The sequence below is a fragment of the Myotis daubentonii genome, chromosome X (assembly GCF_963259705.1).
Source record: "Myotis daubentonii chromosome X, mMyoDau2.1, whole genome shotgun sequence".
NCBI lineage: Eukaryota > Metazoa > Chordata > Mammalia > Chiroptera > Vespertilionidae > Myotis > Myotis daubentonii.
The window spans coordinates 35,759,764-35,784,678 of NC_081861.1; the positions used below are offsets into that span (position 1 = coordinate 35,759,764).

General features: G+C 38.9%; 1 protein-coding gene across 2 annotated transcripts in view; it reads left to right on the forward strand.

Annotated features, from left to right (window-relative positions):
- Positions 1-24,915, forward strand: part of TENM1 (teneurin transmembrane protein 1) — a 641,347-nt gene that overhangs the window by 428,319 nt on the left and 188,113 nt on the right. For both annotated transcript variants that reach the window (XM_059680479.1, XM_059680478.1), the window contains 3 exons: positions 14,712-14,897; positions 16,462-16,485; positions 19,154-19,300. In XM_059680479.1, the coding sequence (XP_059536462.1) occupies positions 14,712-14,897; positions 16,462-16,485; positions 19,154-19,300 (357 nt within the window). The remainder of the gene's footprint in view (positions 1-14,711; positions 14,898-16,461; positions 16,486-19,153; positions 19,301-24,915) is intronic.

The window sequence follows — 24,915 nt, forward strand, 5'->3', positions numbered from 1 at the left end:
TGTCCCTCAGCCCCTCACCCAGGCTGGCCAGGCACCCCAGTAGGGACCCCCACTCTGAAGGGGGTGTGGCCAGCCTGCAAATAGCCATCAGCCCCTCACCCAGGCAGGCCACACCCCCATGGGGTGAGGGTCCCTGCTGGGGTCTTGGCCAGCCTGCAAACAGCCAGCAGGCCCTCACCCAGGCTGGCCAGGCACCCCAGTGGGGACCCCCACCCTGAAGTGGGTGTGGTCAGTCTGAAAATGGCCCTTAGCCCCTCATCCAGGCTGGCCAGGCACCCCAGCGGGACCCCCACCCTGATCCGGGACACCCTTCAGGGCAAACCAGCCGGCCCCCACCCGTGCACCAGGCCTCTATCCTATATAATAAAAGGGTAATATGCAAATTGGCCCCAACAGCAGAGTGACTGGGAATCACTGGTCACTATGACACACACTGACCACCAGGGGGCAGACACTCAATGCAGGAGTTGTCCCCTGGTGGTCAGTGTGTTCCCACAGGGGGAGCTCTGCTCAGCCATAAGCCAGGCTGCCAGCTGCCAGCACAACAGTGGTGGCAGAAGCCTCTCCCGCCTCCTCAGCAGCGCTAAGGATGTCCGACTGCAGCTTAAGCCTGTTCCCCGCTGGCAAGTGGACATCCCCCAAGGGGTCCTAGACTGCGAGAGGGCACAGGCCAGGCTGAGGGACCCTCCCAAGTGCACAAATTTTTGTGCACCAGGCCTCTAGTCCATAATAATGCCTTATGCCTTGAAAACTATTTTGTCTGATAATGTTATAGCTACACAATTTCTGTTGGTTAGTACTTTTCTAGAATGCCTTTTCCTTTTACTACTAGCTTTCTGTATTAGCATGTTTTAGCACATCTCTTATTAACACAAAGAATGTAACTAGATTTTCACTCAGCTCCAGAGTCTCTCTCTCTTAAATTGCAAGTTCATTTTTTTTCCCCCACTGGTATTGTTTACATGTTTGGATTTATATCTTATAATCATCTTTTATGTCTTCTAGTTATAATATTTATTTTTCTCTGACTTTTCCCCCTTTCTGTTTTTTCTTTGATTTACTGAGTTATATTCATCCTTTTTTCCTATCCTCTGATTAGGAAGCTATATATTCTGTTTCTGTACTTTTGGTCATTATGTTTAATTTCTTAACATTTTATTAAAATATAAAACATATACAGAAAAGCAAAAAAGTCATAAGTGTACAGCTCAGTGAATTATCCAAGTCTGAGACACCTGTTAATCACCTCTGAAGTCAAAATATAGGCTACTAGCCCACAGAATCCTCCTTTGTGCCCTTCCCTAATTATTACTTCCTCCATCTTTCCTCCCCAGGTAATTATCCTGACTTCTAATACTTGCCTGCTTTATGAAAATTTTAATAATGAAATCTTACCATATGTATAATTTTGCATCTGAGTTCTCTCAACATTATTTTGGGGTGGGGAATTCATCCATATTGTGGCATGTTGCTATAGATCAACAATTTACATTGTGATCCACTCTTTCTTTTCAAGATTAACACAATTATCTATTCCAGTGGTTGGTAAACTGCGGCTCACGAGCCACATGTGGCTCTTTGGCCCCTTGAGTGTGGCTCTTCCACAAAATACCACGTGCGGGCACGCATGTACAGTGTGATTAAAACTTCATGACCCATGCGCAGAAGTCAGTATTTTGTGGAAGAGCCATACTCAAGGGGCCAAAGAGCCACATGTGGCTCTCGAGCCGCAGTTTTCCGACCACTGATCTATTCTAATGTTGATGGATATTTGAGGTGCTTCCATTTTTTTTGGCTAATGCATATATTCTGCTATGAACACTTTTACAAATAGCTTTCCCTGAGCATTCACTTGCTTGTACTTCTGTTGAGTAAATAGTGAGAAGAGGAATCACTGAGACACAGGGTGTACATGTATCAAACTTTAGCAATGTCCAAGAGTTTCCCAAAGTGGTTGTACCAGTTTCCACAATCAACCTATAGTGTATGCAATTTTCTATTACTTCACATGGTCACCAACACTTATTACTGTCAATCTTTTAGATGTTAACCACTCTTGTGGATGCACAGTGGTACTTCATTATTATTTTACTAGTGTCCCAGTGCACAAAAATTTGTGCACTGGTAGGGGAGGGGGGGTGGTGGTTGTCCCTCAGCCCCACTTGTGCCCTCTCACAGTCTGGGACCCCTCAGAAGATAACCACCTGCTGGCTTAAGCCTGCTTCCTGGTGGCAGATGGCAGGCCTGATCCCTCATTGCCTGCCCTGCCTCCCCGGGTGGAGCACACAGCAGGGCCGATCCAGGGGTTGGGGCGTCGCCCCAGGTTGCGCACACGGCACGGCCGATCTCGGGGTTGGGGTGCCGCCCTGGGTCAGGTCACACACAGGACGCTCAGGGTGGGCCGGCGGATTGCTGCTGCCCCACCCGGCCGCCCTGGGTCGGGTTACACACAGACACCCGCCACCACCAGGTCACAGATAGCAGGCCTGGATGGCGGCAGGGCAGGCGGGATGGTGTTTTCCCGCCCCACTACCCCAGATTGCAAATAGGAGGCCCAGGTGGCGGCAGGGCAGGCAGAATGGCGCTTTCCCACCCTGCCTGCAGTATGCAAATTAGCTGCCATCATTGTTGGAGGTTAAGTTGCATATCATGTTGATTAGCCAATGAAAGGTGTAGCAAAGGTATGGTCAATTATCATGTTTGTCTATTATTAGATAGTATTTTATATCTTTCTCATAAGTAATGATGTTAAGCATGTTTTCATATGCTTTTGTACATTTGGATATCCTGTTTAAGTACCTCTTCTTGTCTCTTGCCATTTTTTGGTTAGGTTGGTGTCTTTCTATTGTCAGTTTGAAGAAATTCTTTGTGTATTCTGGATACAAGCTCTTTTTCAGTGATATGTGCTGTGAACACATCCTACCACTTGTAGCATGTATTTGTCTTTATCTTTTGATAAGAACTTCTTAATTTTGATGTAGCCCAATTTTTTGTTTTTTGCCTTTATGGTTAACATTTTCATTTATGGCTTAAGAAATGTTTTCCTACACTAAGATCATGAAATGGTTTTCTTATGTTGCATTTTAGAAGTTTTGTAGGTTTATGTTTACTACATTCTATCTGGAATTGATTTTGTATGTGGGGTGAGGTAGAGATGACTTTTCTCCTAATGGATATTCAGTTTCCCATAACCATTTAATTTAAAACAATAGTCACTTGCCACTGGTCTGCAGTGCCACCTTTACCATAAATCAAGTATCCTTATATGTTTCAGGAGTCTATCTTAATTGGTCTATTTACCATTGTACCAGTATCCAGTGTCTAAATTAACATAGCTTTACAATAAATCTTGCTGTTAGCTAGAGTGCATTGTCTCACCTTATTCTCCTTTCTTTAGCTGATCTATATTTACACACACGTGCAAACATACACACATTTGAGGAAAATTGGCATCTTTAATTTTGAATTTTCCAGTTCACGAACTTGGTATAGCTTTCCATTTATCCAGGCCTTCTCTAATTTCTCTCATAACTTTTCAGTTTTTTAGTATAGGTCTTGCAAATATTTTGTTAAATTTATTACTAGATATATGACATTGTGATGCTATTGTAAATGGTACTTTCAAAATTTCTCATTGCGTGCTATTGATATAAAGGAATAACTTTCTTAAAGTAATGTTTTTAAATTATAGTTGGTGTACAACATTATATTCATATCAAGGGTACAACCCATTGGTTAGATATTTATATAATTTATGAAGTGATCCCACAATAAATCTAATACCCATCTGACACCATACATAGTTATTAGAATACTAGAGGCCCACTGCACAAAATTCGTGCAAGGGGCTCAGCCCTTGCAGCCCTGGCTTCATCTGGAAGGTCGTCTAAAACGTCGTTTGGTTGTCTGGTCTAATTAGCATATTATGCTTTTATTATTATAATTATTGACTATACTAGAAGCCTGGTGCATGCTGTGCACCAGTGGGATCCTCCACCTGGCCTGTGCCCTCTCGCAATGTGGGACCCCTCAGGGGATGTCAGACTGCCAGTTTGGGCCCGACCTCCCCAGGCCAGGCCTAGGGACCCCACTGGTCTCTAGTCCTATATAATAAAAGCCCAACAACCATAACAGCAGAACGACCAGAACAACCACTCGACCAGTCACTATGAGGTGCACTGACCACCTTTCGGTCCCTTTCCCTAGCCGGCAGGCTCCAATCACAATGGCAAACAGGGACCCGGGGTAGGTGGCAGGGGATGTGGGCAGTGCCAGGTCAAGGCTCCCGCCCCACCAGTCACCCCACACACAGAGGGTGACCTGCGGTGGGGGTGGGGCCAGCAAGTAGGAGGGAATAGCCAATCTCTCGGTCCTTCCCCTGGCTGTCAGACTCCCATCACTGGATGGGGAACGGGGAACCAGAGTGAGTGGTGGCAGATGATGGGATTGGCAAGCAGGCTGAACGGGTGACCTCTTGGTCCCTCCCCCAGCCCGCAGGCTCTGACCACTGTCGATGGCGAAAAGTGAACCAGGGTGGGTGGTGGGGGATGCGGGCAGTGCCAGGCCAAGGCCCCCGCCCCATCAGTTGCCCCACACACAGAGGGTGACCTGTGATGGGTGGGGCCAGCAAGCAGGTAGGAACGGCCGATCTCTCGGTCCCTCCCCCAGCCGTCAGGCTCCCATTGCCAGATGGGGAACCAGGAATCGGGGTGGGTATTAGTGAGGGGCAGGGCCAGCTGCTGCAGCCAGGAAAGATGGCCCTGATTGCAGACTAGGCCTAGGAACCGTAACCACGCATGATTTCATGTGCTGGGCCTCTAGTATGCATATAAGATGTTTTATTAATCTCTTTCCGCCCTCCCACTTCCCCTCTTCCCTCTGAGATTCATCAGTCTGTTCCATGTTTCCATGCCTGTGCATTGAATGTCTGCCCCCTGGTGGTCATTGCACATCATAGCTACTGGTTGAACAGTCAGACGGTTGCTTAGGCTTTTATATATATAAATTCCCTATGTTGTACTTTATATCCTTGTGACTATTTTGTAACTACCAATTTGTACTTCTCAGTCCCTTCACCTTTTTCACCCATCCCCCCAACTCCCTTCCATCTGGCAACCATCAAAAAGTTCTCTATATCTCAGTCTGTTTTCATTCTGCTTGTTTATTTTGTCTTTTAGATTTTACATATAAGTGAAATCATAAAGCATTTGTCTTTCATTTCACTCACCACAATACCCTCTAGGTCTATCCATGTTGTTGCAGATGGCAAGATTACATTCTTTTTATGCCTGAGTCATATTCCACTTATTCTTTATCCATTCATCTATTGATGGACATTTAGGTTGCTTCCATATGCTGGCTATTATAAATAATGCTGCAATGAACATATGGTGCACATGTCTTTTCAATTTACTGTTTTGGGTTTCTTAGGATAAACACCCCAAAGTGGAATTGCTAAGTACTTCTTTGTCTCTTATTATAGCCTTTGTTTTAAAGTGTATTTTGTCTGGTATAAGTATTGATTTTTCTTTTTTAATTTTCATTTTTATGAAATACATTTTTCTATCACTTTACTTTGAGCCTTTGCGAATCTTTCTACATGGGTTTGTTGAGCATCCTTATAACTAGTGTTTTAAACTCTGCATCTTGTAGATTGCTTGTCTCTATTTTGTTTAGTTCTTTTTCTGGATTTTGTTCTTTTATTTGGGACAAGTTTCTTTTTGTCTCCTCAATTTGGTTGCCTCCCTGTATTTGTTTCCATTTACTAGGTAGAGCTGCTACATCTCCTTGTCTTGATAAAATTTCCTTATGTGGAAGGTGTCCTTTAGGGCCCAGTAGCACAGCCTCCCCATTTACCCAAGCTGGGTGCTCCAGGTGTACCCGCTGTGTGAACTATTTGCACCCTGCTATTGCTGTTGGCATGTCAATGGGAGGGATTTACTCCCTGGCCAATTGGCTGTGAGGACTGGCAGCAACTGCATCAGAGGAGCTGCTGTGCAAGGGTTGACCCCATGAAGCAGGACTTAGCTTCATCAGGTCTCTAGTGCCCAAGAAGTCTGGCTTTGAGTGTGTCACTCATAAAAGTGGTTGGGTGGTACTTCGGCATCGTCTGAAACTGCCCATTAGGTGTGCTGGCTCTGGGGCCTCTCAGGAGGTACAGGCCAAGTTCTGCCACCACCTGTGCCCTGCCCAGGGCCTACTGGAATGAGTTACAAAGCAATCTGCAGGTGGATGCTACTTGTGCTGGGCATGGAGGTGCCCAGGAGAAGCCAAGCTGTGAACTCAAGCCAGCTGCCACTAGTGCCAGGCCTGGGGCCACTTAGCAAAAGGTACAGGTCATGCCGAGGCCAGATGCTGCTTGTTTGGCATTTGTGAACTTTTGAGAGATTTTAGGAAAGTCTAACGCATGAGCCAAGACAGGCTGTTTATATTGAAAAGCCTCTGGAAGCAACTTGAGTGGGTCCACAGTTGGATGGGGTGGGGTCTCAGGGAATCACTGGGGTGGGCCAAATAGTGTTAGCCCAGTTGATGGAGACTCAGATATGGTGTCCTCATGTGCCTGCAGAGGGAAGGCTCAACAAAGGAACAATAGCTTCTGTCAGCATTCTGTCTGGGAGAAAGCTGCCTCTCCAGTTCTTGCCCAAAGCCAACAATTCAATTCCTCCCCATATATCCCTGGTGCCTTTCAAGCTACTGCCCTAGTTCTGGAACCTTTGTGTGGGCCTTTTAAGAGGAACACCTATGAGTCCAGCTGGCCTCCAATTCATTCAGCTATGCTTTCTCTGCTGGCCTTCACAGGCAAAAGTTATGAGGGCTTCTCTTTCTAATACTGGAATCCTGGGTTGAGGAACCTGGTATGGGGCTGGGACTCCTTGCTTTTGGGGGGTACCTCCGCAGCTGAGATATCCCTCCTGTTGATTATCTGCCAAAGATGGGTGTGGGACCAGCCTGTTCTATGCCTCCATCCCTCCTACCAGTCTTGATGTGACTTCTTCTGTATATCCTTAGTTATTGGACTTCTGTTCAGCTAGACATCAGGTGGTTCTAAATGATGGCTCTCCTGTAGTTTAATTGTAATTTTGATGTGGTCATGGGAGGATATGTGTACCACATTTACCTAACTAGAAGCCATAATTTTAAAATATATATTTGCTTAGTATCTAGAGATCTTGCTAAATTCACATATCCTAATAATCTTTCTCTATGGATTATTTTTGATGTTTGTATATGTTCAATCATGTTGAACAAAAAGTCTGAATGATGATGGCTTTTATTAATTCCTTATCAATTTGTATAGATTTTTTCTTTTTTTATTACTGCACTGGCTAGAACTTGTAGAATTATGTTATACTAGAGGCCCAATGCACTAAATTTATGCAAGAGTAGGCCTTCCTTCCCTCAACTGCCAGCACCAGCTTCCCTCTGGCACTCAGGACCCAGGCTTTCCTCTGGCACTTGGGACCTGGGCTTCCCTCCCAGCCCCAGCTTCGTCCTGCAGGACATCCAGTTTAATTAGCATATTATGCTTTTATTATTATAAATAGAAATGATTACCATAGTCATCTTTTCTCAGTTTCAATAACAGAAAAAAATTTAACATGTCTATTAATAATGATGTTTGCAAAAAAATAATAATGATGATGATGATGTTTGCTGTAGGTCTTTGGTGGGTGAAGTTTATCAGATTAAAGTAGCTTCTAGTCTTAGTTTTCTATAAATTTTTATCATGAATAGATGTTTAGTATTGTATCAAATACTTGTTATTTATCTATTGAGATGATCATATGCTTTTTCTTTTTTATTCCATATTTGTGATGATTACATTGATTGGTGTTCAAATGTTAAAATTATTTTTCTTTCCTAAAATAAACACAAATTGTTCAATGTATTATTTTATGGCATGTAATGCTATATTTGTTGTATTTTGCTTAGGATTTTTGCACCTATTTTCATAAGTAATATTGGCTTGTTTGTTTTTTATAATATCCTTGTCAGAATTTTATGTCAAGGTTTTGCTGGCCTCGTAAAGCACATTGTTAAGTGTTTCCTCTTTTTCTGTACTTTGGAAAAGTTAATTCAAGACTGGCACCTTTTCTTCCTTAAATGTTTGGTGTATTAAAGTCATCTGAGACTGATTTTCTTTGTGGGATTTTCTAGTAGGGTTCCTTAGAAACTGATTTTCTAGTAGGATTCTTTAGAAACTATTCAGTTTCCAATTTTCTTGTGTTTATTTTTGTAAGTTCTAGGAATTTGTTCATTTCCTTTAAATTTTCAAATTTATTGAAAAAAATTTTTGTAATATTCTCCTATTATGTTTTATGCCTATAGTAACTAAAGTGATGTAGTCTTTTTTATTCTTGATTTTGGTTATTTTAGGCTTCTGTATTTTCTTCTTGATCGGTTTCCAGCAGGGGGTTATCAATTTTATTGATCCATGCAAATCATCTATTATTGCTTTCTATTGTATGTTTGTTCCTATTTAATTAATTTCAGCTCGCATAATTATTATTTTTGTCCTTTTATCTTCTTTGAGTTTACTTTGCTCTCCTCATTTCTTAGAATAAATGCTTGGGTCCTTGTTTTTCAGGTGATTTTTATTTCTGCCTTTGAAATCTTTTACACATGATTGAGTTATATTACACTAATTTTGATATGTGGAAACTTCTTTCTCAGTCATTTCAAAATATTTCTAGTTTTCATGATGACTTATTCTTTGTTCTATAGTTTATTTAGAATTGTAATGCTTAATTTCCAAACTTATGTGGACTATATAGTTATCTTTTGTTACTGATTTCAAGTTTAATTCTATACTGTTCAGAAAACATGCTTGCTTTAAATAATTTTAATACTTTTAAATATGTTCAGATTTATTTTATAGTTCAGCATATGGTCAATATTTGTAAATGTCCCATGTGCACTTTAAAATTTTGTAGTTATCTATTACAGTGCTATTTATGTGTCAATTAGATCAAATTTGTTAATCATGTTCCTCAAAATATATATTTTTTCTGATTTTTCTTGTTCTTTCAGTGAATGAAAAGCAGTAGGGGGAGGCCATTAAGGTCTCTATGGTTGTTAATTTGTCGTTTTATCCTTTTTGTTCCTTCAATTTTGCTTCATATATTTGGCTTGATTTTTTTTTCAGTATTGAAAATTTCTTAGCTATTATCTAGTCAAATATTTTTTTCTACACCTGTGAGACTGACAAAACATCTACCAAGTCCCTGAGTCTTCCAACTTCCTTTACCAGAAATGACAGATACTTCTAGAGGAAAAGCATTGGATATGTCAAACTCACATCTCTGGGTATTCTTTTCCTCCTAGAAATTGGCCCAATTTTGTTTTCTTTATTGTGAACACCAATAACATCTAAATATATTTTTTAAATATATTTTGTCTAGATATATTCATCAGAAGAGAATAGTAATAATTTATTAGGTCACAATCACTAGAAACATAATTCTACCTTTAAATTTTTATATGCATACTTGACAAAGTATCTCTTACCTCATTTCTGAGTAATACAGACTTTAAAAATATTTCACTCAAGGCACTTCATTACACATATTAGTACGCAGCATTTTATTTCTATGTTGTTTTTCTAATCCCCAAACATCGTCATTATTGTTATTACTAGAGGCCTGATGCACGAAAATTCATGCAAGAGTAGGCCTCCCTTTCCCCAGCTGTTGGCACCAGCTTCCCTCCAGCACCCGGGACCCAGGCTTCCATCAGGCCACCAGCAGGCACCCAGGACCCGGGCTTCCCTACAGCCCTGGCTTCATCTGGAAGGACGTCCAGAATGATGTCCAGAATGATGTCCAGTCTAATTAGAATATTACCCTTTTATTATTATAGACTAGAGGCCCTGTGCACAAAATTTGTGCAGGGGGGGAAATGTCCCTCAGCCCAGCCTGCACCCTCTTGCAATCCAGGACATCCCTCTCACACTCCGGGACTGCTTGCTCCTAACCACTAGCCTGCCTGCCTGCCTGATCATCCTTAACCATTCTGCCTGCCTGCCTTATCACCCCTAACCACTCGCCTGCTTGCCTGATCACTCCTAACCACTTGCCTGCCTGCCTGTTCACCCCTAACCACCTCTGCTTGCCTGTCTGATTGGCCCTAATGACTCTGCCTGCCTGTCTGATGCCCCTAACTGCTTTCCTGCCTGACTGATCACCCCTAACCTCTCACCTGCCTGCCTGGTCACCCCTAACCACTTGCCTGCCTGCCTACCTGATTATTCCTAACCCCTCTGCCTGCCTGCCTGATCGCCCCTAACCACTTGCCTGCTTACATGATCACCCCTAACCGCTCACCTGCCTGATCACCCCTAACAACCTCTGCCTGCCTGCCTGACTGCCCCTTACCACTCTTCCTGTCTGATCTCCCCTAACCCCTCACCTGCCTGCCTGATCACCCCTAACGATTCTGCCTGCCTGCCTGATTGCCCCTAACCACTCGCCTGCCTGTCTGATCACCCGTAACTGCCTCTGCCTCAGCCCCTGAAACCGCAACTTCATCTGGAAGGACATCCAGAATGACATCTGGAAGATCATTTGGCTGTCCGGTCTAATTAGCATATTACACTTTTATTATTATAGATCATTATTATTATTATTTTAGTCAATGCTTCCTTGCTACTTCTCTGGGATAGTACATAATTTATTAGTCTCCATTTCACTAATATTTCAGCCTTTCAAGAGTCCTTGCTTTCTTGTAAGAATTTTAGTCTAACTCCCCAATTGTAAGTGATCCAAAGACTTCATCTCTTTTCCCTTTGTGAATGTAAATACCCCAGCCCCAGGTTATTACTGGGTATGATAACACTTCAAGGCTGCCAGAGGGTTAACTTATATGTTTACTGCTTTGGCTGTTAACAACATTTTTGCTTCTGACACTTAAGAATTTATCTTTCACCAATGGACATGGACAACAGGGGGATGGGAGCATGAGTGTGCGGGGCAGGGGGGGGGAGGTTGGGGGTTAATGGGGGGGGAATGAGGACACATTTGTAATACCTTAACTAATAATAAATAAATAAATAAATAAATAAATAAATAAATAAATAAATAGAATTTATCTGTCTTACCCTGACTGGTTTGGCTCAGTGGATAGAGTGTCGGCCTGCAGACTGAAAGGTTCCAGGTTCGATTCCAGTCAAGGGCATGTACCTTGGTTGCGGGCACATCCCCAATAGGAGGGTGTGCAGGAGGCAGCTGATCAATGTTTCTCTCTTATCGATGTTTCTAACCCTCTATTCCTCTCCCTTCCTCTCTGTAAAAAAATCAATAAAGTATATATTTTTTAAAAAGAATTTATCTGTCTTGTGAGCTAATACATGCTGCTTTTAAAAGTATTGCATTATATTCAACATTTGTAAGGGTTTATATTGAGATGGATTAAGGATAGTCTAGTCTGTTATTTTGCTGATACTGTTTATCTAGTCCTATTACTTTTTAGGAAATCACCAGAATGATACACTCCTCTAAGCCTAAAATTTATAAATATATAAACCAATAATGCAAAATGTTTGTCTCTAATTGTTTCAGTTAGCTCTGACCTGATTGGCTATGACCAGTTTAACTCCCTGGTCTTAGAAAGGCCTTTCAGTGCAGCTTTTAGTGTCTTGGGAGAGGCCATTAAGGGGAGCATAATTATACAATTAGGTTCACCACAAGAATTAAGATTACAAATCTAGATTATCAATCAGATTCAGAAGCAAGATGTAGAGAGTAGGTACTGTTTCAAGATTAATCTATTGGAGCTACCACTTATTATTAGGCCAACCCCTCCTTTTTCTTTTGTATTTTCTTGGATCTGGACTTTTACAATTTGGCAATCACACACACAGGTTTCCAGTCACTCTTTTCATTCACCCATTCCAGTCTTGCATTACAACTATTATTTTATCAATATGGTTCTTTCTAAAGTCACCCACAATTTCTAATATTATACAGATAACTACTCCCTTCCTCCTTTAAAAGTGTCCCCTTTTGGCTTTAGTTACACTACAATATCCTGGATTTTCTTCTATCACTCATTGCCCTCTTCTGTCTTATCTTAAATCATGGAATACCTCAGGGCTTATTTTTGAGGCTCTTCTATTTTTGTTCTTTAGAATATCATCTAGTCTCACACTTTTAATGTCACATATATTCTAATGGTTGCCAATTTCATATTTCCAGCCCTAGCCTGTCAAATTCATATATTCTACTCCTTAATTGACATCTTCACTTGGCTATCTATACATTATCTCAAAGTTAATTTGTTTGATCTCCCACTGCTATTCTTAATGGCAACATTATCCATCCACTTGATTAAGCCAAAACTTTTATTTTCCTCAAACTTCATTCCCCAAATCCAGTCATGAGGAGGAAATCCTATTGGTTCTTCCTAAAGATATATTTCAAATCTGTCCAATGGCCCTATTAGGTGCAAATATTACTTTCATTGTGTAGTTACACAATCAGAGATTAAGAGCACATGTTAGTAATTTGCCTAAGGGTACACAGCTTTTATGTAAAGAAATCTTTATTTCACATCCACTATTTTTCCAATGAGAACTTCACCCTCAAAGAATACTTGTAAATAAATTAGTGAACAAATTGATCTAGGTAATAATAAAATCCATAACCTTGGTTTTATCAGAAGAATATTCTCTCCTACTGAAAAAAAAAACTCTGCCATCTATAGAGTGGAGAGACCTTTGTTACATATGAAAAGCTTTGTTACATGTAATATAAGGTAACCTAAAATCATCATGCGTTAATACTTCTCTTTTTTTCTTTATTGATTAGGTATTACATATGTGACCTTATCCCCCCACTGCCCCCCAACCTCCCTGCTCATGCCCTCACCCCCCTAGTATCTGTATCCTTTGGTTAAGCTTATATGCATGCATACAAGTCCTTTGGTTGATCTCTTCCCCTTCCCCCCACCTTCCCCTGCCTTCCCTCTGAGGTTTTACTGTGTGCTGGATGCTTCTCTGTCTTTGGATCTGTTTTTGTTCATCAATTTATGTTGTTCATTATATTCCACAAATGAGTGAGATCGTGTGATATTTATCTTTCTCCAACTGACTTATTTCACTTAGCATAATGCTCTCCAGTTCCATCCATGCTGTTGCAAATGGTAGGAGTTCCTTCCTTTTTACAGCAGCATAGTATTCCATTGTGTAGATGTGCCACAGTTTTTTAATCCATTCATCTGCTGATGGGCACTTAGGCTGTTTCCAAATCTTAACTATTGTAAATTGTGCTGCTATGAACATAGGGGTGCATACTAGTATATCCTTTCTGATTGGTGTTTCTAGTTTCTTGGGATATATTCCTAGAAGTGGGATCAGTGGGTCAAATGGGAGTTCCATTTTTTTTAGTTTTTTGAGGAAACTCCAACCTGTTCTCCACAGTGGCTGCACCAGTCTGCATTCCCACCAGCAGTGTACTAGGGTTCATTTTTCTCCACATCCTCGTCAACACTTCTCATTTGTTGATGATAGCCATTCTGACAGGTGTGAGGTGGTACCTCATTGTCATTTTGATTTGCATCTCTCGGATGATTAGTGACTTTGAGCATGTTTTCATATGTCTCTTGGCCTTCCTTATGTCTTCTTTTGAAAAGTATCTACGTAGGTCCTTTGCCCATTTTTTGATTGGGTTGTTTATCTTCCTTGTATGAGTTCCATGTAAATGTTGGCGATTAAACCCTTATCGGAGATAACATTGGCAAATATGCTCTCCCATGCAGTGGGCTTTCTTGTTGTTTTGTTGATGGTTTCTTATGCTGTGCAGAGCTTTTTATTTTTATGTAGTCCCATTTGTTTATTTTTTCTTTAGTTTCCATTCTTAATATATAAACATAGTTTAAGAATTTAAGACAATGGAAGATAGATAACTTGGCTTCTAGAACTCCCTCTTTTTCCTTTAAGGAAATATGGCCCAAAACCTATTGCATTCTTTCTCTAGGCTTTTATCCCACTTCTTCTCCTCCAGTAGGGGTATTCAACAAGAAAAGCTTGCCAAGCTATTATTTGGACTTCTATACTGTCATAATTTTATTAATAATCAACACTTCTCAACAAAAAGTCAAGAGGACAGAGCATAGGAGAGAACCTCCACAGAGACAGTATATACCTTGATGATATAAACTAAATATGGGTGATATTTTGAGATAAGAATACTGTGTATTTTAACCAATTAGGAGTCATTTTAAATGCTTGAAGTAAATGCATCTATTGTTAGTAGGATCAGGGAAAACAGTGGATTATCATCATTGGCAGCTTTTGTACATGATGAAATTGATTAGACAGTTATCTTTTCAATGGTAGAACCACTCTTCCTGAATGAAGTTAGAGTGCTATTTTATTGTGTGTGTGTTTTTCCCCCAAAGATTGCTTCGCATCATAAAATCCTGGCAACATTATTTGTGATCTTAATGAATTTTTAGTGAAACCCATTTGACATTTTTTGGGCATTAACTTCATTTCTAAGCCTTGAATGTCATTATCATTTTATGAACTTCTCAAAATCAATTTGACTTAGAGTTTATTTATACTTAGAGACTTAACTATATTTTTAATGAAATTCCTTGTATGTTCACTCAAGTGCTAGAGGTCTTTGTAACATTTGGTAATTCTAATGTCTTTGGACATAGTAAATTTTTGTTTTAATAAAATATGTGAGTATATCTTCTTTGAATTCCCACAGAGCTCTGTACCATGGAATGTGGTAGCCATGGAGTCTGCTCAAGGGGAATTTGTCAATGCGAAGAAGGCTGGGTAGGACCAACATGTGAAGAACGTTCCTGTCATTCTCACTGTGCTGAGCATGGCCAATGCAAAGATGGAAAATGTGAGTGTAGCCCTGGATGGGAGGGCGACCACTGCACAATTGGTAAGTACCACTATACTTTAAACAAAGTAAATTGGATTAATTGGAGAAAAGCAGTCTAGTGAGTCAATCACCAGGCTTCTCATAGAATTTGAGGTTGAAGGAGAAAAGAAGGAGGGTTAGCCATAGTTTAAAAGTGTCATTAAATGGGAGGTTTCCTCTTTTGTTGATAATATCTTACTTATTTCTTGTGTCATTTCTTTTCTTGTTACTTCAGTATTCCTTTTAGCTTTCAAGTACTTTGAGTTACTCAAATGAAAGGTGATACATTGGAATAAAGTGTCATTGGTTAATAAGAGTTCTTTTGTGAAGGTTAACATTCACTGCCCACTTTTCCTTTTGAAAAGTATAGGTTTTTCTGTTGAAAGCACTTAGAGGCAATTTTATTAAATAGGATTACTTCAACAGGGGCCATTCAATCATTATGCACTGTCTTTAATGAATATGAGGAAGATACCTCTGACCTACCATCAATAGAACATCTGTGTTGAATTGTTTATTGGACAACATAGAGAGTTTGTACTGAATCTGTCATCCCTTGTCACCAATTTCACTAATTTTCAGGATGTTGCCTGGAAGAACTTTCTGTGGGTGTGAGAAAGCCTATGTAATAATAATTAACCTGTCATGTGGTCTTCACACTATAAAAAACTAATACTAATGAAGTCTTCAGTTTTAAAATACTTTATTTTTCTGGAAAAAATATCAAAGCCCTTGATACACACACTATCTGCCACAAAGGTTTCCTGCAATACAGAGGGACAAGTACGATTCCCATTGTTCAGCTAAGGAAAGTGGGTCACAGTGTGTTCCAGTGGCATTCCATGAGCACGCAGAAAATTCATGCAGAGCAAAGGAAGTATGGGGTTCTGAATGCCCAAGTCATTGCTTGTGGGCTTTTCCCCTCCATGACACTGTACTCCAGCTTCCAGTTTTAGGTGAAGGTATTTTGTTATAGTGGTTGGAACTTGCCAAAGTAATGTATAATATAGATAATATATATCATATAATCTTAATAAACTGCATTACCACTCTACTAAAGGTGCAGTGAGTCTTGTTCTGTGACTGTGGAAAATATTTAAGATTCGTTTAAAAAGTGGTGAGGGTGAGGGTGAGATTCACATGCAGCTTAAGTAATTACATTCCTGCACTACAGTAAGTTTATTGGCTTCACATAAGAGGATTTAAATATTGTGATTACTAAAGGTGGTTACTTCAGAACTTCCTTCTAAGCATGTTGCTAAGAAGAAGTTCTATCTAGCTAGTGCTCTTTCACAAAAGTTATTACTAAAATGTAAAAATGCAGTTGTTATAGTTTTAATGAAATATAAAACTTTTTAAAGGAAGCCTAATAGAGTTTCTTGTAGAAAAGCCATTAATATCTTTCCCTGAGAAAATATGATGCCCAAACTACATGGGCCAGTGTACCAACTTTTGAGCTGCAGGCATTCTGCAGTTCATAGTTTGCTGTTTTACTTCCAGGCAACAGATGGTAAACCATTAGTACTTGTTGTATAGCTTTGGTCTCCCAGAAATTCATTTAATCACTCTTTTCCTCCCTTTTTAGCTCACTACTTAGATGCTGTTCGAGGTAAGATTTTTCTCAGTAGTTTTATAACAGAGAAATATGTTAAATGAAAAATGTGCATGTGGGAAAGGAAGGGTTGGTGTTTTGTTTTGTTTTCCTTTCGCTTTTGGCAATTCTAAGTATAATATTGTCAAGTTCATGCTATAATAGTCAGATCATAAAGTATTTTGTTTTAACAAAAACAAGACTCACTTTTTGCTGTATCATGTAATGGAGTAATGGATGGATAAGCAGTTTTAAGAACTTGTTTTTCTTGTTTTTGAAGGGTGTGTGTGTGTGTGTGTGTGTGTGTGTGTGTGTGTGTGTAACATGTAACACATACAGGTAATTATTCAATAAAGTAGGCTTAGGCAGACAGTTGAACTTTTTTAACATAAAAATGTAGCTCTAAGTCCATGTATAGTGTCTTTGCAAGGTTAGAAGAATTATCCCTCTATAAGTACTCCATCATTCGCCCCCCAGTGATCTGCCTTTGATAGAGATAGTTAAGAGTTTTTTTGTCAGATATCCTGGTGCCTTTTATTACCTCAGCCTCAGAAGGTTGAATACATTCCAAATTATTCCTAAATTCTCATATCCTTTTTAGATCCATGAGAATGGAACTGGATAAAATCCTTTCTTAAACCTATATATGTTCATCCTATACCAATTGTTGAGGAATACACACACACAGTTATGTGCTGCATTATAATGGTTCAATGATGGACCACATATACAACAATGGTCCCATAAAATTATAATGGAGCTGAAACATTCCTATTGCCTGGTGACATCATAGCCATCATAATGTGATAGTTCATGCATTACTCACATGTTTGTGGTGATGCTGGTGTAAAAAACCTGCACTGCAAGTCATATAAAAGTAGAACAAATACAATTGTAGTAATAGGCTGTACCATCTAGGTTTGTGTAAGTATGCTCAATGATGTTCTACAACAAAATTGCCTCTTGATGCATTTCTCAGAACATACTCCTGTTATTAAGCAGTGGGTGACTGTATGTATGCACACACACACAAACACACACACACACAATAGTTGGTCCTCCATATCTGTGGGTCCACATCTGCACATTCAACTAACTGTAGATCGAAAATATAGGGTGGGGTAGAAGTAAGTTTGCAGTTGTTCGTATGGAAAATAATACAATAATTGCTAAATAATATAAGAATAAACTCTGTGTTTCATGTATTCACAACTGTAAACCTACTTTTGCCCCACCCTGTATTAGAAAACAAAAATTTCCGAAAGTTGATTCCTAAACAATATAGTATAACAACATTTACATGGCATTTACATTCTATTAGATATTACAAGTAATCTGGAGATTATTTAAAGTATATGGGAGGATGTGCATACAAATACAACACCATTTTATATAAGGGACTTGAGCATCCTCAGATTTTGGTACTCCTGAGGTACTGGAACCAATTACCCACAGATACTGAGGGACAATTATATATATAATATTTTCATATTTTCTAGCAGCCATCTGTCAATTCATTTTAAAGGTTTCTCTTCCTCTGGTCTGTTGATAGTCCCTTGGAAAACCATTTGGAAGGAACACTGTGTTGCATCTACAGATTTCAAAAAATAACACTTTCTTTTGCCTTTTATACTTATGGAATTTTCTTACAAAGACATTAAATGAAAATAATATTGATTAGACTATCTCCAGTAAAATCCAGATCTGGTCCAGTATTCCTACTGGGAAAATTTCCAGAAGCTCTATACCTTTATTGCTGTGTCTGTTCATCTGCCCACTGAGCACTTGGTACATGCACAGTTGCCCTTTGGAATAGCCTAACTCTGAACTACTGGTAGAGAGAGAAGGGAATCCCTGAGAAATCAAAAGTCTAAATAGAGACCATTGCCAATGTTTGCAGTTTATCAATGGATAGAAGTCATTTAAACATAACAGTTTTCTCTTGACTAAATTTATCTAGTTATTCTCTAGAATTCTGAAAGTCTAAATTTGACATGCATTAATTCCATAAACATTTGTTGTGTACTTACTACAGGCATAATATTATGCTAGCTTCTGAGAGAGATACCAGATAAATAAGAAAATCAATCTTTAGTCCTAAGATTAATAATGATCTTAAAGAGAAAAAAATGAATAGATGTAAAGCAGCTACAGCAGTTTTTGTGTCACCATATGGGCAAACAATGGTAAAGTCTGAACTATAGACCAATATAACACTAAGTCCTAAAGCTGTGCATCCCAAGGAAAAAATCCGCACAGACTTGAAGTAGTTAGGGGATATTTCTCTTCATGGAAACTGCTGTCTTTCCCCAGCTTATTGGCCATAACTACATTCGGCATCATCCATTCAGTTTTTATTGAGACGAGGAGATACATTTTTTCAAAAAGAAACAGAAAACATTTTTTTGTCCCCATCATGGTTTTCCTGGTATCTGAACCAGAGGTTGGGAATTGGCGTTAGCATTAACAATGCTTAATTGGCTCCCTAAGGAAAAGCACTGCAGAGTAAGGGATAACAAGTTTCCTGCGAAGTTTTGGTAAGCAAGCAAGCTCTTCTTCCATTTATTCAACACCTCATCTAAATGGAAACCAGATGGTAAATACTTCCCTGTAGAGGGAGATACAGCATAGTTGGCCAATCCCATTCTGATGTCTCCATGATTATTACTCTCTGCTGTCTTTTCAGATGGCTGCCCGGGGCTCTGCTTTGGAAATGGGCGATGTACCCTGGATCAAAATGGTTGGCACTGTGTGTGTCAGGTGGGTTGGAGTGGGACAGGCTGCAATGTTGTCATGGAAATGCTTTGTGGAGATAACTTGGACAATGATGGAGGTGAGTCATTTATAAAATGTCCATATTAGAAAGGAATAGCCCAGCCTCTAGCACAGTGATGACCAATCTAGCCAAGAGTGAATATTAGGAATCCTTAGTATAAACAATATTGAGTTATATAAGGTCATACTGTTTTTAAATCTGTTTATTGAAAATTTACTATGATCAGGCAATACTCAAAACTCTTTGCATTCATTATATCTCATTTAATTCCCATACCAACTCCATGAGATATGGGTACAATTTTCCCTATCAATAGATGGAAAAACCAGTGCTTGGAGTGGGGATGGTAAATGACTTTTCCAAGGTCACACAGCTAGAAAGCAACAGAACCAGGATTCCAATTCAGGGATATATGACTTCAGAGTCTGTTTTCTTAACTACTATTACCATGTTATCTCCCTTACTGATGCCATTTACTCTATACCAAATTAAATCAGCATACCCATGCCCAAACTGCCAGATGCTAGTGTAGTTTGCACTATATGGAATGTGAAATAGTTTTCTTTGTTCTTAGCTACTTAAAGCTCCCTCTTGTGTCTCTACCTTTTAGTAATACTTTGTATCTTTCAAAGGACATAGCATCAGGATGATTCACAGTAGAATTTTTTATATTTAATTCAAAAGCTGCACATGATGTTAAAAAGCCATATGCAGCTTCAAGGCCTTAAGGTAACCACTTCTATTTTAGTCAAGCAAACAAAATCACCTAATACATTGTACAATCAGGCCTCAAAACAGCTCAAATCACCTCTGAATGAGCCTAAAACAATAAATTCTCACTTTCCTATTACTCTCTACACAAGGAAACATAAAATTAAAAGAAAGCTTCCTTTCTAATTTCTGTATACTAACTCAAAATGAGATAGATTATTCAATTTGACTCCTCACTTTTCTATACTGCTTAGATAATTATATATCTTGTTTTTTGAACCCAAACATGAGGTTTAAATCAATAAGGTAGCGATCATAATTTAAACACAAAATTGAGTGTGAGTTTTCTCCTTTTTTGTCCTGGCTAGCAGTTTACCTTAGAAAGTTATAAGACCTTATGAATTTTATGTGGAAACAACGTTGTGGTTAAGAGCACAGGGCTTTGAAGTTGAACTTTCTGGGCCCAAATACTAGGTCTTCTGTGTACTTACTGGCTCTATAATTCCATTTGTAGTGTTTAAGTAGTATTCCTAAGAATACATAAAATGTCCTTCATTTGGTAGTTTCAAGATTCATTTAGTTGACTATGACTAATGATTAATATTAGCATACTTGTTTGTGCATGTGTGTGTGCATTTTAATGAAATCAGAAAGTGCCAATTGAACCTTTTGGAAAAATGTAGTCCTGGGTTTTTAAATATAATTCTTCAAAAATCTTCTCAATAATAAAAAAATTCAAGCAGTTGTTTCAAGTACCTGCTACCTGATTACTCCATATTATAGTTGATACTTAAAGAGTGGCTGGGGTTTTTACATTCTAATCAGCTTTGAATGCTCATTAGTATTGCTGCTACTTTCTGCAGCTTTGACTTTAGTGATACTCTGATTCAATGCATTGTGACTCTTAGTAACTAATTGGGCTGCATTGAATATGTGGGTGACACAGCTGGTCTAGGAGCTACCTAAGAGCTCCTTGAATAGTAAAAACAGTACAGAGAATGAATAACCTTGGAATTTATTTATTAATATGCAAGAAAAGGAAAGAAATCTTAGACATTTTATATAGAAAAACTAATTACTATAGAAATCACAAGCCTATCAAATGTTTTTACCTCATTTATGTACAAGGTACATAACCCTGTGCTTGGAAGAGGTGACTCAACATTATGGGAACCACATTTTTATGTGTCAATCATGTATCCTGATTTGGGGGTTAGAAGATATGATAGCTATATGTTACATGCACATATGAATTGACATGAGGAAAAAAAATTTAGACATTATATTAACTGAATCAGAGTAGCTAAAACAGACTAGTGAGAGCAAGCTAGAACTATCAGGTGTTAAAGAATATTTTAAAGCTATGATAATTAAAACAAAGCGGTATTGATGCAAAAGTAGACAAATTAATATAACTGAATAAAAGATCTTGAACACTCCCCAGTACAAATATAAATTTAGTATGCTATAAAACAAGCATCAAAGATTACTAAGGAAAAGAAGCATTATGAAATAAATGGTGCTGAGACAAATATTAAAGAAAAAACCTGGATTTTCAATTCATACCATATTCCAAAAACTAAGATAAATAAAAACACTCCAGCTGAATAATGAGCTGAAAGTAAAAGAAAACTCAAACACTATTAGAAGAAAATATCAGTGACAGATTTCAAGATGGGAAGGGACTTTAAATATAATAGCAAAGATAGAAACTACAATAGGAAAAAAATGATAAATTTGATTTAATAAAAATGTCTAATTTCTTTATGTTGCTTGGCTAAGTTTATAGACCATTCAATATCTTACTATTTGGAGATGTCAAAAATTGCACTATCTCATATATTGCCATTAGTCACATGTGACTTTAAGTTTAACTTAAATAAGATTAAAAATTATGTTTCTCAATTGCCACTAGTCACATTTCGAGTGCTCAGTAATCACATGAGGCTGGTGACTACTCTGTTAGTGCAGATCTAGAGCATTCCCATCGTTGAAGAAAGTTCTATTGGATAGCACTGATCCAACTATTTTATTCATATGTTTACCTTTCAGCCAAACATACCATATTGGGTACCTAGTGTTTCATTTATTCATTACTACTTTGTGCCAAGTATTATATTTGGCACTGGGGAGAAAATGACAAACCAGAGAAGAGAAGTTTCTGACGTTGTGGAGCTTATGGCTTGAAAGGAAAACAGCTATTAAATAAGAAACAGCCCATCTGGTGTGGCTAGGTGGTTGAGCATAGACCTATGAACCAAAAGGCCTTTAGTTCAATTCCCAATCAGGGCACATGCCCGAGTTGCAAGCTCCATTCCCAGTGGGGAGTGTGTAGGAAGCAGACAATGGATATATCTCTCTCATCGATGTTTCTGTCTCTATATCCTTCTCCCTTCCTCTCTATCTAAAATCAATTAAAAAAAAACGTTTTTTAAAGAAACTACACAAATAACTATATGTGCAACTGTAAAGCATTCCATAAAATTTTTAGAGTGCTATAAATGTAAATAGGGCATCCTAACCAAGTCTACATGATTAGGGAGGCCTCACATGAGTCAGGGGAAGAATCTTCTAGGCCAGTGGTCGGCAAACTGCGGCTCGTGAGCCACATGCGGCTCTTTGGCCTCTTGAGTGTGGCTCTTCCACAAAATACCAACTTCTGCACATGGGCCACAAAGTTTCAATCGCACTGTACGTGCGCGTCTGCACGTGGTATTTTATGGAAGAGCCACACTCAAGGGGCCAAAGAGCCACATGTGGCTCGCGAGCCGCAGTTTGCCGACCAGGGTTCTAGGCCAAGGAAGCAGCATGTACAAGTGCCCTGAGGTAGAAATGTACTAGCCTCTTCCAGGAAGGAAAAGCAAGTCACTGCGGCTGGAATACAATGAGTCAGGGAGAGATTGGTGGGAGACAAGAATATAAAGGTTGGCAATGACCAGATCATACAGAACAGTGTGAATTTCATAAGATCTTCATCTACCAACGATTATATTTTATTCACTCCAGTTATAGAGGAAGGAAAGTGGGTTGTGATGCTCTGGGAAGATTGTCAAGGAGATTAAAAAGATATAGAATAAGAGTGTTTAATCAAAATGGCCCTCCCCATCCCCCCTCTTTTAAGTAGTTGTCACATATTTGTCCAAGTTTCCCTTGTACAAACTCTTCCAGTGGTCCATGTTCAGATTCACTGGTAAAATCAATAAGTTAATTGCCTAAAAGAGAATAATGTTCCAGGAATCATTCTTCATAACAAATCACCATTCATTAAGAACAATAGCTATTTGCAAGCCTGGTTTATGATGTAGTATTTCTAGATCTGGAAATCAGCACTGTGGGTGAATTATGAGCACATATAAGCTCATGGATCAATAAGTTTCATGTTCTGAATGTCACCAGCATGCTTCACTGTTTAATAAAAAGGAAAATGAAATAGAAGGAACAACAAATTGTAACATTTTCACTGTTTAAGAACCAGACACCCATTCCACATTTACTTTTAAGATTCTGCTGGAACAAAACACCTAACATCGGAAAGCATATTTCTAAGTATTGTCTTCTGACCATACCCCCCTTGTTTTTAAGCAGTCCATTTATTAAAGAATCATCACTTAGTTATAAAAGCCTAAACTGCCAAGTGATTCCAGATACAAGTGGAAGTTGGAAAATCTAAACTCTATGACTCAGTTTATCCACTCTGACTGGATCTGTCACATTGTCTATCAACTAAGGCTAGTAATACTTCACTCCTGCCTATTTAGCAATGGTGAAAAGAAATGAGATAATGTTTGAAGCACAATGATTTAACGTGGGTAATAAAGATGTGATGTCAATGACAAATCTATAATATATTTTTGATGCATTAGTTAAATGTTTATTATCTCTAGGTAAATTTACAAATATCAGAGAACTAGGACTTTTAGGGAATGCAATATTTATTGAATGCTTACTTTGAGCCAGGCACTATTCTAGTAATTGAGGAAATAGCAATGAATAAAAAATACTAAATTCACACTTCCATAGACAGTGAGAGGCAGACAATAAACCAATTTTTAAAATATAGTATGACAGAAGACGGTGTGTGATGAAGAACTATTTTAAAAGCAAGGGGGGAGGATAAGGAGTGTAGGAGAAGGGTGAAATTTTAAATAAGGTGGTCAGAGAAAACCTCACCAAAACGGTGGCATTTGAATAAAGACTTAAAGGAGGTGAGGGGTGGGCCATGTTGCTATTGGAGAGAACATTCCAGGCAGACGAAGAGTGGGAAGGGGGTTGTGGGTTAATAAGATCAGAGAGGTGAGAGAGAGAGTGAAGAACCAGACTATGAGGAAGTAAATCATTGTCAGGACATGGACTTTTACTATGAGTGATATAGGAAGCCACTGAAAGTGGGTAGGGATGGGAAAACGTGAATATTAGTAGCGTATAAGCAATGTGCTTTCCTGACAGAAAAAGTAAGTTGCATGTGGTTATGGGAATAACAATGTTTTGAGCAGATCAAATCCTGAGTACACTTGAGCCTCTCTCACTTTCTTTTTACTAATGCAGTAAAATGCTGGGGTGAAAGTCTGTCTGAATAAATGGGAAAAAAATGAATTACAGACTACTTCCAAAGGAAATATGATCATATTATCTTCAATGCATATAACATTAACAACTAAGCTGACAGGAGTACCTAGTAGTGGGCCTGCTTTAGTAAAAGTTTATGAATGATTTATCTGATTTATCATTGGTACATTGTTTATGTGTTTCTTCAACACCCAAGGTTTTATGTAATTGAGTCATTGGAATGAGCACCCCCTCAATTTCTTTTTCACTATTAATTTGCTTGCCAGACCTTCTATTCTATAGATCCTGAAAAGGTTAAGCTTCAATCCAGCCCCTGTCCAAATGATAACAAACTCAGAATTTATAAAATTCAATGAAAGAATATTTACTGTGGCATTAGTATCTATTTAGAGCCA